Source organism: Vicia villosa, unplaced genomic scaffold, assembly GCF_029867415.1.
Source record: "Vicia villosa cultivar HV-30 ecotype Madison, WI unplaced genomic scaffold, Vvil1.0 ctg.000144F_1_1_1, whole genome shotgun sequence".
Taxonomy (NCBI): domain Eukaryota; kingdom Viridiplantae; phylum Streptophyta; class Magnoliopsida; order Fabales; family Fabaceae; genus Vicia; species Vicia villosa.
In genome coordinates, this window is record NW_026705036.1 from 400073 (window position 1) to 416998 (window position 16926).

General features: G+C 35.8%; 1 protein-coding gene across 1 annotated transcript in view; it reads right to left on the reverse strand.

Moving 5' to 3' along the window:
* LOC131624604 (serine/threonine-protein phosphatase 7 long form homolog) overlaps positions 1-16692 on the reverse strand; it is a 31033-nt gene extending 14341 nt beyond the window's left edge. The window contains exons 1-2 of the mRNA XM_058895541.1: positions 16325-16692; positions 15587-16245 (exon numbers count right to left, since the gene is read on the reverse strand). Coding sequence (XP_058751524.1) covers positions 15587-16245; positions 16325-16498 — 833 coding nt within the window. The 5' untranslated portion in view covers positions 16499-16692. The remainder of the gene's footprint in view (positions 1-15586; positions 16246-16324) is intronic.
* Positions 16693-16926: the final 234 nt, after the last annotated feature.

The window sequence follows — 16926 nt, forward strand, 5'->3', positions numbered from 1 at the left end:
ACTCAAGAGTTCGAACTCTTTCACATGGAAGATGGTGAATCCATCGAAAACATGCAGAAGAGATTCGTTCACCTTAAAACTCGTTTAAATTCTCTTGATAGACCTGTTTCCAATGCAGTTACTACTAACAGAATCTTAAGATGTTTGAACAGGGAATGGCAACCCAAGGTTACAGCAATAAAGGAAGCAAATGATCTAAACACCTTAGACATTACCACTCTTTTTGGTAAACTAGAGGAACATGAACAACATCTTAAATGCCTTGACATGCATGAGAAAAGTGCAAAGAAAGAGAAGAACATGGAGAAAGAGGTAGAGAAGAAGTCAATAGCTCTAAAAGCTTCAAGCTCCAAGACCTCAAGACAAGAGCTAGAGGATAGTGATACAAGTGATGATGAAGACTCCGATGATGAGGAAATGGGACTGTTTGTGCGAAGATACAACAAATACCTAAAGAAAAATGGAGCAAAACATTCCGACAAAGGCTTGATCAACTATAGAAAGCAATCAAACAAGCTCAAACAAGATGACAACAACAAAGGAAAAATCAAAGGGCCTTGCTTTAATTGTGGCAAAGTCGGTCACTACAAACCGGATTGTCCATACCTTAAGAAGGAAAAGAGAAGAACCAAAGCAAAGGTCATAACAAATCTAGAAGAGCCTACATAGCATGGGAAAGTGATTCATCTAGTGAAAGCTCATCAAGCGATGAAGAAGAATCGGCAAACTTATGCCTTATGGCTCATCAACACAAGAAAAAGAAACTTGTAAGTCAACTTAAACCTGAACTCATAGACAAGGTATCTCATTCTCAACTAAAACTTGCTTTTGAAGAATTACATAGAGATGCAATTGAAGTTTTCAAACTTTTGGCCTCAAATATGAAAATCTTTTCATATCTTGAATCAAAAGTTGAGAAAACCGAAAAGGATATGGAAGCTTTAAAACAATCTATGCTAGACATTCAAAAGGATAAAGTTGAGATAGATCCTACATCATGGTTTGGTTGTGAGACATGTCATATTTGGCAAAAAGAAGTAAGAGATCTAAAAGCCAAATTAGACAAGGCTCTACAACCAAAAGTGACTTTTGCGGTTGATCCAAATAAGTTCAAAAGGTCGTATACTCCTTTATATAGCAAATATACTTTTGTACCAAAAGTATCAACTAGCAAAACAACATATTCTCATCATATTACCTGTCACTATTGTTGCAAAAAGGGTCATACCATTGAAAAATGCAAATTTAGGAGGATTTTGGTTCCTAAAGGAGTATTTCAATGGTTGCCTAAGTGCAACAAATTATGTACTCACTACCAAGGACCCAATGAAAATTGGGGACCTCCCTTTCTAAATTAATTTTGCAGGAAAAGTGTCTTGACATTGCCGAAAGGTTGTGGTTCCTTGATAGCGGATGTTCAAGACACATGACTGGAGACATATCTCTTTTCGTTGAGTTTCACGCAAAGAAAAAGGGGTATGTCACCTACGGAGATAACAATCGGGGAGCCATACTTGGTAAAGGAAGTGTAGGTAACCCTTCTACCACAGCTATAACTGATGTGCTGCTAGTAGAAGGTCTTAAGCATAATCTCTTAAGTATAAGTCAATTGTGCGACAAAGATTTTAAAGTAACATTTACAAATTCTGGCTGCACAATAGAACATACTAAGAAAAGAGACATTATGTTTAATGGCTTAAGAGTAAACAACATCTATATGCTAAACTTGGATGAAGTATCTAAGTCTAGTACCAAGTGTCTAATTGCTCTAGGCGAAGACTCATGGCTTTGGCATAGACGTCTCGCCCATATAAATTTTGACTTACTTAACAAGGTTGTCACAAAAGACTTAGTAATCGGCTTACCTAAAATGAAGTTTTCAAAAGATCATCTATGTGATGCTTGTCAAAAGGGAAAGCAAACAAAAATCTCTTTTAAATCAAAGAACGTGGTTTCAACATCACGCCCTCTTGAACTCCTTCACATGGATCTCTTTGGCCCTTCAAGGACTAAAAGCATAGGTGGAAACATATATGGTTTTGTCATTGTCGATGATTACTCTAGATTTTGTTGGACAATCTTTCTACCTAGTAAGGATCAAACTTTTCCAGCTTTCACGCAATTTGCAAGATTATGTCAAAACAAAATGAACACCAAAATAGTTGCAATTCGAAGTGATCACGGTGAAGAGTTTGAAAACTATATTTTTGAAAAATACTGTGATAAACATGGAATTGAGCATAACTTTTCAGCTCCTAGAACACCACAACAAAACGGAGTGGTTGAACGTAAAAATCGTGTTCTAGAGGAGTTGGCAAGAACAATGCTGAATGAGGGTAGTCTACCTAAGTATTTCTGGGCTGACGCGATTAGCACCGCGTGTTATGTTTTGAATAGGATAACAATACGTCCTATACTAAACAAAACTCCATATGAATTACTAAAGGGTAGAAAACCAAATGTATCTCATCTCCATGTATTCGGTTGTAAGTGTTTTGTATTGAACAATGGTAAGGATAATCTTGGTAAATTCGATGCTAAAGCTGACGAGGGCATCTTCCTTGGTTACTCACAATCTAGCAAAGCATATCGGATATATAATAAAAGATTACTTATAGTAGAAGAGTCAGTACACGTGTCTTTTGATGAATCTTATACAAAATATGTCGAGAAAGGTCTTTCGTTTAATGGTGCAGGTCCATCCACTGAAGATATTGTCAAAGATAAGGAAGACGAGAATGAAAATATTGTAAAGAAAGATGCTGAGAAAGAGAAAGATGAGTCTCATGATGAAAATGAAAAAGAGAGCATCTCAAACAATGAAGAACTTCCTAAGGCCTGGACAAATGTGAAAGACCATCCAATTGACAACATAATAGGAGACATCTCAAAGGGCGTTACAACACGCTCAAAGATAAGTAACTTCTGTCATCATTTTGCTTTCGTTTCACAAGTTGAGCCGAAAAACGCTAAGGACGCATTACTTGATGAGCATTGGCTAATGGCCATGCAAGAAGAATTAAACCAATTTAAACGAAATGATGTTTGGGACTTAGTCCCTCATCCGGGAGATCATCAAGTAATCGGCACTAGATGGGTTTTTCGTAACAAACTTGATGAAAACGGCGTTATTACTAGAAACAAAGCTAGATTAGTTGCCCAAGGTTACAATCAAGAGGAAGGTATTGATTATGAAGAGACATATGCTCCTGTAGCACGTCTCGAAGCTATTCGCCTCTTACTTGCCTATGCTTGTTCAAAAGACTTCAAACTATTCCAAATGGATGTTAAAAGTGCCTTTCTAAATGGCTATATAAATGAAGAAGTCTATGTTACTCAGCCACCCGGCTTTGAGAATTACATACATCCAACTCATGTTTATAAGCTGAAACGTGCTCTATACGGTCTTAAACAAGCCCCTCGGGCTTGGTACGAATGTTTGAGCAAATTTCTTCTTAGCCAAGGGTACTCTAGGGGTAAAGTTGATACTACTCTCTTTATTAAAAGAAAAGATAAAGATGTACTCTTAGTCCAAGTTTATGTAGATGATATTATATTTGGGTCGACTAATGCAAAACTTGTCAAAGAATTTTCTATGCTTATGCAGAGTGAATTTGAGATGAGTTTCATGGGTGAGCTAAATTTCTTCCTTGGCCTACAAATCAAGCAACTCAGTCATGGAACGTTTGTAAGTCAAACTAAATACTGCACAGAGCTGCTCAAAAGATTTGGAATGAGTGAAGCGAAGGAGATTGACACACCTATGGCAACAAATACTAACCTAGACAAAGATGAGAAAGGTAAAGAGGTTGATGTGAAATTGTACCGAGGTATGATAGGTTCACTATTGTACCTTACTGCCTCAAGACCAGATATCATGTTTAGTGTGTGTATGTGTGCAAGATATCAATCTTGTCCAAAGGAATCTCACTTAAAAGCTGTCAAAAGAATTCTGCGATATCTACGTGGTACTCCTACATATGGCCTATGGTATCCGAAGGGAAATGAGTGTTATTTGGTAGGATTCTCCGACTCAGATTTTGCTGGCTGCAAATCCGATAGAAAGAGCACCAATGGAACATGTCATCTATTCTCAAATTCATTGATAAGTTGGCATAGCAAGAAACAAGTATCGGTTGCATTATCTACTGCTGAGGCAGAATATGTAGCTGCCGGAAGCTGCTGTGCGCAGATATTATGGCTCAAGCAACAACTTCTTGACTTTGGTATTAAGCTTTATCGTATACCTATCATGTGCGACAACACAAGTGCCATAAACTTGAGTAAGAATCCTGTCTTACACTCACGAACCAAGCATATTGAAATAAGGCATCACTTCCTAAGAGATCATGTAGAGAAAGGAGACGTCATATTTGAACATGTAGAGAGCAAGAAGCAACTAGCTGACATCTTCACCAAACCTCTAGCAACGGAGCAATACTTCAACATTCGTAGGGAATTAGGGATACTCGATATCTCTAATTTGGGCTAATTACATTTGTTTCACTTAAGATTATTCTTTTACTTTATATATATATATATATATATGTTGATTATTCTCAAGCTAACATTTCTCTTAGTGTAAAGGTAGTTCTTCATCAAGCCAGGAATCATTCCACATTGCCTAAAGGCTTCCACTAAACGGTGACACCTACATATTGAGAAGGTGGTAACATGGTTGTTGTTCACTTCCAAAAATATCATTGATGCTATAATATGCTATCAATTAACATGCTTATAGTGACTTCATACATATATCTTTCTTACTCGTGTATGTGTTTCATCTTTAATCATAGCATATCATATTCTAAACATACAAGCAAATAACTAGGCATAAACACATCATATATAGAGCATTTTCACAAATATTTGGAATTTAGGTCGACCTAATCTTCCTCTGAGTCGACCTACACAAGTCATTTTTCAACATCTAAACTAAAATGCCCAGTTACGTCGACCTACCCTTCTTTTAGGTCGACCTAATCTGCATTTTTTTCAAAGGCTTCTCTGTTAGGTCAACCCAGCCCTAAATTAGGTCGACCTACTGCTACAAATATTTCCCAAATTGAGTCTGTTGGTCGACCCGACCCATACCCACTCATACATAATCATCTCTTTTACCTTTTTTGGCTCATTTGCATACCATTTGTACAGCCAACCCTAATTCCTCAAGTGCAAACTCTGTCACAAATCTTCTCTCTCACTCTCCTACTCAACAAACATGCCTCCAAAATCAAGAAAGGGAAAGGAAGTTGCTACTAGTTCATCTTCTCAACCGGTAAGTGCTCTTGTTCATCCTGACTGTAGGGAAAATTTTGAGAAGTGGCAGATGAAACGAAAAATTGTTCGGCAATATACCTATGATCCAAATCTTGTCAAAAATATGCATATTCCCGATGTCGCTGATCTGATTGAACATCAAAATATTCATCCCTTAGTGCAATGTGATACTCCGTACTGTGAAAATACTCTCAGGGCTTTCTATGCAGGATTTACAAAAGGGGATGGTTGTAATTTTCGATTCAAAATGGGCTCTAGGTCGCATGTTGTTGACAAATGGGCTTGGATAAGCATCTTTGGTCTCAAAATTGTAGGCGATGAATTCTGTATGGAAGACGGGGATGTATCGGGAAACTATGACCATGTGGCCTACATGAAATCTATCCTCAAAGACCCTTCCGTCTTTGACAAACCAAATGAAACAATAACAGCCGGTCACCTGATGCGAGATCCTAGGCTCCTAAATTGGGTCATCTCAAGAATCATTCGACCAAGAGCAGGAGGGTACTCAAGAATTGAACGAAATGAAGTTGTGCTCATGTATCTGCTGCAAAACAGAACGCGTGTACATTGGCCTTACTTTCTAGCTGCTAAGTTTCATGAGGTCCAACAGAAAACTACCGCCCTGTGTTATGGATCAATAATTCAAACAATTGTCAACCATTTCGGCATGAGGCTTGATCACTTGCACTACATCCGCATGCAACAATCTCAAGAATTCTCACAAACAACCTTGACCCTTATGGGATACCATTGGAATCCAGTTAGGAAAACCTACTATCTCATTCAAAAGGGAACCGGGAAGGTTATTTACAATTATGATGATCCCACGGAGTTTGGACACATTGCAGGAAATGAAGAAGAAGGATTTGATCAAGACAATGCAAATGATGATGATCACCTATGGAAGATGTTCCACAAGATACGGATGCAAATTGGAGATATGTTCCTTCTCAACAAGAGGATATCCCTTGGGGATATACAGCTCCGCCTCCGCCGGATCAATCCAACATCATTTCCATGTTAGAGAATATGCAACTCCTACAACAACAGCACTTCGACACACAGCAGCTCTAATTCCAACAAATGCAACAGCTTCAACAAGACCGCTATGACGAACAACAACGACAATATCAATCGTTATATGGCTTGGTTCAGGACCACAAAGCTGACTTTGAGACATTTGCATCCAACTCCACTTTAAGACAGAATCAATATGAGGAAACGACATTGAACCGTCATGCCAATCTAAGCCAAAGCTTCAATACCCTCAATCTTTCTCTGCTTGATCTGTTGGAACAAGTTGAAGAAGATCGTTCTCATACATTTCAAAGAGGAAGGGGAAGAAGGGGCAGGCGTTAGGATGCATTCTCTATCATACCATCATGTCATTGCATTTCATTTCATTATCATCATGTTCAAATTGTTATATGTTGTCGTACTTTGTTTTTTTTTTAAATCTCTTGGATTATTATGTATGTTAAAGTGTACCTTTAAATATGTTTAGTTCTTATGCTATTTCTACCTATCTTTATCTATTATACTATGCCATGCTAGCGTTATATCTATTTTATCTCGCTACTCGCTTCTACTGTCCCGTTTTGTATTTCTTTTGATGTTGTCAAAGGGGGAGATAGGTGTTGAGAGTACGAGGGAGCTTGAGCTCAGTATGAAGAAGCTTCAGCTTACACATACAAGTCCGGGGGAGCTATCACTACTTGTTGACGAAGCTTTTGCAACCAGTTTGCCATCATCAAAAAGGGGGAGTATGTGAATACAAGATCACACTCACAAAGGTGTTTTTGATCCATGGCAAACTCCACAAGCAAACAAGCAACAAGGCACAAGCAGAAGAACTCAAAGAAAAGCAAGCATTGGTCACTCAAGACAGAGCAGGTCGACCCACTATACATATAGGTCGACTCAATACAAGTAAAACATGAAGAACTCAGAAAAACAGCAGTCAGGTCAACCTACTCCCAACCCAGGTCGACCTAAAATGGAGAAATTTACACATCCTTCTGATAGGTCGACCTACACAACAACTAGGTCGACCTAAACTGAAGAAAAGTCCCCAAAACGTATCTGAAGAGGATTCTGGTCGACCTACTTCCTTAACAGGTCGACCTAACTGGGAACAAATGTTATTCAAAGCAAATGCAGCTCTGTTAGGTAGACCTAAGCATTACAAGAGGTCGACCTATCTGATCAAAAATGCCAAAATTTCTGGTTTTCTCTGCTCCAACTGATTAGCTCTCATATATATTGTCCAAGGTTCATTATTGCAGTTTCTTAACACCAACAACTGAAAGATACACAAAGGCTTCTCATCTTCGATCATCGACACAACTCCAACACAACTACACACAATCATTTTTGCGTTGAGGGTTTGCGTTCAAGATCGATAACGTCCATGGAACGGAATTGAAGATTCCTAGTGGGTGAAGATTTGTGGGGTTTTTGGTGAATAAAATCTGAGGGTTTTGTCCTCCAAGATTGGTGAATTTTGGGGGTTTTTATCAAGAGGCTTCATCAAGGATCCATCTGAGTGTGAAGATTGAAGAACAAGTGTTCAAGCAATTCAAGACACTGCAGAAAGGGATCAAAGTGAAGCTCTTGGAAGACCTTGATCTGGCTCAAGATTAAGGGGGAAGAAGATTCAAAGGATCGACAAAGTTGGTTTATTGTTTATCGCTTTGTTATCTTCTTTGTATAAACTGCTTTCAACATTAATGGAAGATTTCCCAATTTCAGTTTGGAATTGGGGGCAGACGTAGTCGTAGCGAGGACGATCGACGAACTTCCTAAACAAATATCGTGTTCTTGTCGCTTTTATCTTTTCATTTACGTTTTGTTCATATTTGGTTATAATTGCAAATTGATTAACGATTCGAGTGTTAAAATTGTGAATTAAGAACTTGTATAAACATCACAATTCATCACACATTGAATCACCATCAGTTTGATCATTATCACCAAGTGTTTGTGTTTTTGCTTCTTTCATTATTACTGCATTGCAAATCAAAGTTTATCAAATCAGAAGTTAATCGATTTTCTATAGTGAAACATATTGATTCGATAACATATCATTTCATCGTTAATCTCAATTATCTTGTGGTTTTGTCACATATACGACCCTTGCAATAACGGTCCAGAATAGACGCAAGTCGATTCAGAACCGCTTTCGCCTTAGTTTGAAATAATTCCGAAAAACTCTGTGAGATCTATTCACCCCCCTCTAGATCCTTAGGCCAGCGTCTAACAAGGAAATAGTCCCACATTGAATAGGAATGTGGTGACTTGAGCATTTATAAGTCGGAGAACCCACTCACCTATCACCTTAAGGTTTTGGGTGAATAAATGGTGTGTATCTCACAAAGGAGCTTAGTCCAACACTATGTATCAATACTCCCTAGTGAAAAACTCCTCCAACAAATGGTATCATGAGCCTTTGGTTCGAGAAAGGGACCGACTTACTTGTATCAAAAGTACTCCCCACGTGTAATGGATAGGAGGTATCCCGTTAAAGAGTGTTAACAGTGGTACAAGTGTATGTGGAAGAGAGAGCTTTTATTTGAGGAGGGAGCATTGTGGACTCACACTTGAGGGGAGTGTTAGAATAATAATGCAAGTGTGAGTAAGTGGAGAAATAGTCCCACATTAGATAGGAATGTGGTGACTTAAAAATTTATAAGTGGGAGAACTCACTCAGCTATCACCTTAAGGTTTTCGGTGAATAAGTGGTGTGTCTCTCACAAAGGTGATTAATCCTACATTACGTATCAATGCTCTCTAGTGAAAAATTCCCCCAATACTATATTCATCAATAGCAGATCGAGTGTTTGTCCTGATTCAGAGTATGGTAGTGGATCTTATATATCATTTTTTTTGGAATCTTATATGTTGATAGTAAATCTGATTGGTTTGAGATCTAGCCTGAGAGTAACGAGTTGGTTCTGTAGCAATTGTGATTTTGTTTATGGATATTTTCTCACGTTTAAAGCGTTGTATTTTTTGTGTATCATGCATTTTTATCTTGCTTCCTAACACATATTGTGCTTTGTGTATCAAATTTTAAAAATATATTTTAATCTCAACCATTTAATATAAATCTGATTGGTTTGAGATCTAGCCTGAGAGTAACGAGTTGGTTCTGTAGCGTATCAAATTTTAAAAATATATTTTAATCTCAACCATTTAATATAAATTCAATGGTTGTTATTAAATTCTCACATTCTCTTATAACTTACTCATTCTCATTTGATATGTTATATATATATATATATATATATATATATATATATATATATATATATATATATATATATATATATATATATATATATATATATATATATATATATATATATATATATATATATATATATATATATATATATATATATATATATATATATATATATATATATATATATATATATATATATATATATATATATATATATATATATATATATATATATATATATATATATATATATATATATATATATATATATATATATATATATATATATATAAACATCTTATTAATCATGATCTTGTGTTTGAGTAACATATTCATAAGTAAAATTTTCTGATTGATAAATGAATTAGAGTAAAAATAAGATGATGAACCAAAGTAAATCTAAGAGGGCCACAACCAGGAGCTTGAATTAAAAATTTGAGAGATCAAAATATTATCTTCACACATTCCACCCTTATCAGACCTTGTACTTAGGGGGCTCATGGACCAGAATAAACATAAGAAATCCATAAGTCCAAACTAAAGAGATTTGAATGAAATTGAATCTTGAACTAATTCTCATGATAGAAGAGTAAACACATAATTAACCATCACCTCTAGTGGGTCTAAAATCTTACTCCGACCAATCGAGAACTCCAACTCAGATAAACAAGAGAACAAAAGGTGGTCCCCCAACCCAAAAAGGAAACATAAGCAGTTCCACATCATGCCATATATGAGTATAAAAAAAACTGGATCATAAATATACGGTTTGATCAAGATACTATATCATCTCATTCTTTGTCTATGCTTACCATACATTTCACTCCTAAAATAAATCACATATCTTACATTCTTGTCTCTAGCCCATTGCTATCATGGCACCTGCAAGTTCACTAAGAACAACTAGGGTAGCAAAATGAACCCCAATTTGTCGAACATGTCTGTTTTTCCTATAATTTTCGGTGGATCGAGTCAAGATTTTGGACTTGCACCATTTACTATGTTCTCCTCGATTCAACCCTGTTTTTTGGTGGGCATGATTTTTTTTTTAAAACTTTTAGGCTTTGGTGTATATGGGACCACCAGGCCATTCATTTTTGACGAATTTTTGCATGACGGATTTAAAGGTGTCAGATTTGTCTATTTGGCATGACTAAAAATACTTATCAAATTCAACGAGAACAACAATAAAGACAACTCTTTAATAAATCCAACTTGAAATTTCCCAAAACAAAGTTTTTTACGAAAAAGATTACTAGGTGTTGCTTTTGTTTTAAATAAAATGAATGTGTTTGCTGAAATTTTTTGAACTAAAACTTAAAAATAGGAAGTGTTTTGTATCCTTTTGATAACATTAATGTATGAGATTTACTAATTGTTTAAAAAGAACAATTATTCCTTTCTAGTCATTAAAATTATTAATGAAAATATACTGAATAATAATTTAATTAAAAAATAATGAAAACATATTTAATAAAAAATAATATTCACTTATTAAATCTTAATAATATAAAAATATCATAACACAACAAAAATTAAAAACATTAAAAATAAAATTCCCGGTTTTAGCCACTTTCTTTTTGTCTATTAAGGAGCGGTTGGAGACTTTTAACGGGTAGGAGGTTGGAAAGGACAAAGTCGTTTGGTCCGGTAACTTGGAGAGTGAATTCACGGTCGGTTCGTGTTATGAATACTATGAAAAGATAAACACTCCGTATGGTCCTATGGTCAATCATACGGAAGCGTTTGATTTGTTGTGGAAAGCGGAGGTACCGTTCAAAATTAAGGCTTTTGGGTGGAGACTTTTTCACAATCGGCTTCCGATGAAAGACCTTTTGGTTTTGCGAGGTATGTCTTTTCCTTTGGAAGACTTAAAGTCTATATTTTGTGGTCAATATGAGGAATCTAGGGATCACTTCTTTTTTGGTTGTTTGGTGGTTGAAAATATTTGGAGAGAGATAGCGTTTTGGGTGGGTAAAGGGATTTTTTTAGACGAGGGATGTTTATCAAATTTTTTGGATTGACATCGTTTTTTTGATAGGCAAAAGGTTTTGGATAGAAAGTTGGATTTAGTTTGGCTCGCTTCAACATGGAGCCTTTGGTTGATTAGAAACGGTGTGTGCTTCCGCAAGGAAGCGTGGAGTGTGAATAACATTGTTTGGGACATTAAGATTTTAGTTTGGAGATGGTCTTTTTGCGGAAAAACTACCCACCCCAATTACTCATTTTATGAGTTCTTAAAGAATCCGTTGTATTTTCTCTCGTAATGTAATTGGTTGGTAGTTTTTCTTTTTGGGGCGCGTCGTCGCTTTTGTAATCGGGTTAGGAAACCCCTAGTTCCCTTATTAATGAAGTATTGCTTTCTAAAAAAAATTAAAAAAAACATAAGTAACAATTTGAATAAACGTTGAAGTTGTCCAAAAAAAATGTTTTGTTGAAAATATTAGATTAAATAAAAAATTTGAAGAAAAATAATAATAACTGATCAGTATAATAAATATTGTTATTAAAAAAAATTATAAAGAAACAAAAGAAAATAATATAGCAAAAAGCATGATGATAAAAAAAAATGAATAGAAAGAAAATAAAAATAATATAGTATAAAGTATGATGATAAGAAAAAAAAACAAAGTGCATAGAAATCAAAAATAACAATATAGTGTGAAGAATGAAGATAGAAAAAGTCTTGAGAGATGGTTATATATTCAAAAGTCTATATATTCAATTGATAGTAATTAGTTATATTGTTGAAAAGTGATGGTTATTGGTAAGGTGTCAAACAAATGTGCCTACGGCTGCAAAATAAAAGGCGGGGCTGACATATATGAGGGGGATAGCCTAAAATCTAAATTCATCCCGTAAAAAAAGCGAGAAAATAGACATGTCCAACATATCAGACTTGTTTCACCTCCCCTAATTATCGGAATATAGGTGTAGGGGTGATGATTAGAATGGTAGTTGGTGGTGGTAACTAATGATCATGGTGATTGGAAATGGTCAATGTGATGATAGGCAATATTCTATGCGGTGATTGGCGAAGAATATATGGAGTAAAAATAGGAGAAAATTTTATTCGTGTAAGATCTTTTTCATAACAATTTTTTTAACATAACTTAATTTATAAATTAATTTATTAACTTAAAACTTATTTTTCAGATGCTATTTTAAATAGCATTTTAGCTTACAATTTATACGTTGTCGTTTTATTTCAATTTTTATCTTTATTTTTTTAATTAAAACTTACTTTTATTTTTTATTTTAAATATATATTTTAATATTAATTACAATACTTTTACATTCTCAGGTATTAGATATAAAATATCTGTTATTGGTCATAATGTTAAGATATCAAATCTTATATTTTGAATATATATTATAATTTTTTTTTTTACTTCTGTCGTTGTTTTATTTAATTCTTCTAAGACATGCATGGCTAATGGCCACACAAAAACAGTTTTAGTCAATTTTAAGTGTTCTACGCGTCGTTTCAGCTTCTTTCCTTTTCTTTTCCGTTTCATTGTTAGGTGTAATGAAGAGATTAATGTGTATGATTTTTTTAAGATAGAACAACATGTATGTTCATCACCAAATTAAAGCACGGATATATATATATATATAGAGAGAGAGAGAGAGAATTTTTATTAATTTTAAAAGATATGTTCACATTTATGTCTACAGTGAGATTCTTCTAAGACCCTTCCTTTGAAACTTGAATTTTTTTTTTGAATAACCATTTTTTTTAAAAAAATTTCAGAAATAACCAAGATTTCAAAAAAATTACACAAATGTCATTTTTTTTTTAAAAAACACACGTTGTCGCCAGGGGGGTGGCGACAACACTGGGCCTGCAATGCAGTCGCCAGTGGGCCTGGCGCCCATGTGTTAATTTTAGGTGTTGTCGCCACCCCCCCTGGCGACAACACCCCCCCTTTATTTTTTTTTTTCTTTTTTTTTTTGTAATTTTTTTTTCTTTAACATATTGTCCTCCTAATTTTTTTCAGTATTTTTTTTTTAATAACTACAATGTTTTAATAATTTTTGTTAGTTTTTTTTTAGTTTTTTTTTTAACAACAATTTTTCAATAAATTTTTTATATTGTTTTTTTTATCTATCTTGTTAAAATTATTTTTGGAATATAAATGTTAATTAACTTATTTATAATTTAGTTTCTGAACATGGTTAATAATATATATTTTATTGGTCAATGAAGTAGTGGAAGTAGTTAATGAATTATAAGTAAAATAATTAATCAATAACTTATATTTTTGTGGTTAATATAGTTGTGAAGTTGGTTAGTAAAACAATGTTATATTTATATTATAAAATAAATTTTAAGATTATATAATATTGAAAAAAAATAATATTATTTTAAAAAATATTAAATACATTAAAATATAAGTTGGACATTCGTTAAAATAATTATATATTAAGATACAATAACGATACATTGACGATAGAAATACATTAAAATTAAAGACATTTCAAAAAACATTAACGATACAAATACATTATAATTAAAAACATTACAAAATACATTCAAGATACAAATAAAAATCTTATTGCGCGCCACGTGGACCATGGTACGATCCACACTGAGGTTGTCGAATGGGTCGTGTAGATGGGTCACGAGTTGGTAATGCCCCCCTATTCCCGCGACGACGCCCCCCTCTATTTGGTACGTCTTGTGCCATAGTCGACGGTCCCTGAATGAAACCTGGGTCTTCAACATCTTGACCTATAGAATTCCCTCCATATGATAGGCGGGTGCCCGCGGCGCTGTCGAAGCTGTGTCTAGGCGGGTTAAAATTTCTCCTAGTGGGTGCAGCCTGGAAGTTTTGGAAGTCGGTGGTGGATCCGGTTTGGTTAAAATACAATGGTTGTGGCGGTGTGTTGAAGTCAAATTGTTGGCTGGGGTACTGTGATGTGTGTTGGTCGAATGTGGTGTATTGCGGGTATTCTTCTTCTATGCCCATGTCGGGGGTCATTGGTGGTGATCTTGAAGAGCCCCCCGCATGGAATTCCTGAAAATGTGATCTAGAAGAGCTCCCTGCATGGAATTCTTGATTTTGTGGTTGAGTTTGGGATGAAAAAAACGGGTGGAGTTGTTGGGAATGTTGTTGGTAAAAAGGTGTTTGTGGTTGCATTGGTTGTTGGTGGTAACTTTGTTGTTGTTGTTGTTGTTGGTGTTGTTGTGGGTAATGTTGTTGTTGGTAATTTGGTGGTGGTTGTTGTTGTTGTTGGTAATTTGGTGGCGGTGGGTGTTGTTGTTGTTGGTGGTAATTTGGTGGTGGTTGTTGTTGTCCTCCAAAATATGGAGGTTGTGCTCGCGGGTCAGCTAAATAGAAAGGGGCAGACACAATCATTTCTGGATTTGTGACGGTCCTGTACCAGTTTACATACTCAACAGTTGGCTTCATTTCTCCCGGCGCCACAGGAAATTCTAGAACCGTTTTTGATCGACGAGCCCATATTTTACGCTGCTCTATGGCAAAGGACTTGTAATTTTGTACGTACCACTGTTCGCTAACCTTCGCAAGATGCCAACGTCCCAAACAGTCAGGCTCAGGTGGGTCAGGGATACCTTGATGCATGCCGAATTGGAGCTTCACACGGTCACTCGGGTGCATCTCCACAGTGGTGAACCGTATGATGGGTGATTTTGCTGTCCAAATAGCCGCCTCGTCAAGGTCGGGTACGTGGTCCAATTCCAAGTAAGGACGCCAAATAAACTGCAAAGCAAATAATATTAATTTCAGAATATAGAAGATAGTTATTTTTAAAAATATATTTAGAAAATGGACATTTTTAGAGGTATTACTTCTTGGGGTCCTAGTCGATCTAATAGCTGGCGGTAGAAAATGATTTTGGAATCAGGCGTTTTGGACCAATCCATTCCGAGTGCATTGAACCTAAACACATTAAAAGATATAAATCAATATAGTTACAATGATGATGGAATAAAAAGCAATAATTAAAATAAGATCCAAACGTTACCTTGAAGCGTAAGGGAAGGCGTAACTGTTTGGATTTGCAGGGGCCAATATCGGCATCCTCCACCATGCCCATGTTTGTAGCAAGAATGCACATCCACTAAATGTACAAACATCCTTTTTTGCACATTTGCATAAGGAACTATATAGGTATGCCAACACAGCCGAACCCCAGCTATATGTCTTTATTGCATCAATGTCCCCAAGTAAACACAAGTACATAAAATTAACACTATTTCCCGTGCCTTCGGGAAATAGAAACCTACCAAACAACAACATAATATACATCCTAGTTTTCCGCAGTATAGTTTCTTCGTCAGAAAACTGATCCAATTGAATCCCAACATAAGCTTCCTGAAGGCCAGCAAGCTTTATACCTTGGCCCCTACCCCTTTGTTGCCCCTCACCCTCTATTAAATCCACACCCAACAATTCGACGCATAGGGCGTTTGGTTGTTGGACATTTCCATACACTGCCTTTCCATTTGTTCTGAGACCCAACAACATGTACACGTCCTCTAGAGTGACGGTACATTCACCCATTGGAAGGTGAAAAGTATGAGTCTCAGGCCTCCAACGCTCACACAATGCTAATATAAACTTCATATCAACTGAGGTATGTGTTAAGTTCATTACCTCACCAAATCCCGCACGTTTAACGTAGTCCACAATCAAAGGGTCAGGAGCAATCATCTTACCAGCACGGGTCCTAAATCTCGTGACATCCTATAAAAAAAACACCTCCCATAAGTATTTGAAATTAGTAAATTTAAGTAAAAAAAATTAAGTGTTTACTAAAACTTACATAGGTCGCAATGTTTGCAATGGTGCCTCGGTGCTCTTGACCCATAGTTAGGAGAGACATGTTTGTTGATGATGAAACACAAAGTTGCTCTGATGCTAAGTTGCTCTGATGATAGTATAAGAGGTGATGAAGAAAATGAACAAGTTTGGGAACATATTTATAGCCAAAATGCATAGGTTATTACGAGATTCCCTGCAGAGTCTTGTCACTTCATGTCGGTGGTGGGGACGAGATTCCCTGCAGAGTCTTGTCACTTTATGTCTGTGGTGGGGACGAGATTCCCTGCAGAGCCTTGTCCCGTCAAGTCTGTGGTGGGGACCAGATTCCCTGCAGAGTCTTGTCACTTCATGTCGGTGGTGGGGACGAGATTCCCTGCAGAGTCTTGTCACGTCATATACAGTGACTTGTGCAGAATTATTGGTTCATTTCTTGCATGCATTAGCCTTGTATAATAGGTGGGGACGAGGTTCTCTTATGGCGTGCATTAGTCTGGTCTCTTCATATTTATGTTACATTTTGAAAATGTTATGTTATAATAGATTTTAATTTCATATCATAATTTGTGACATGCATTATCATTAGTGTGAATTCATTTAAAACAT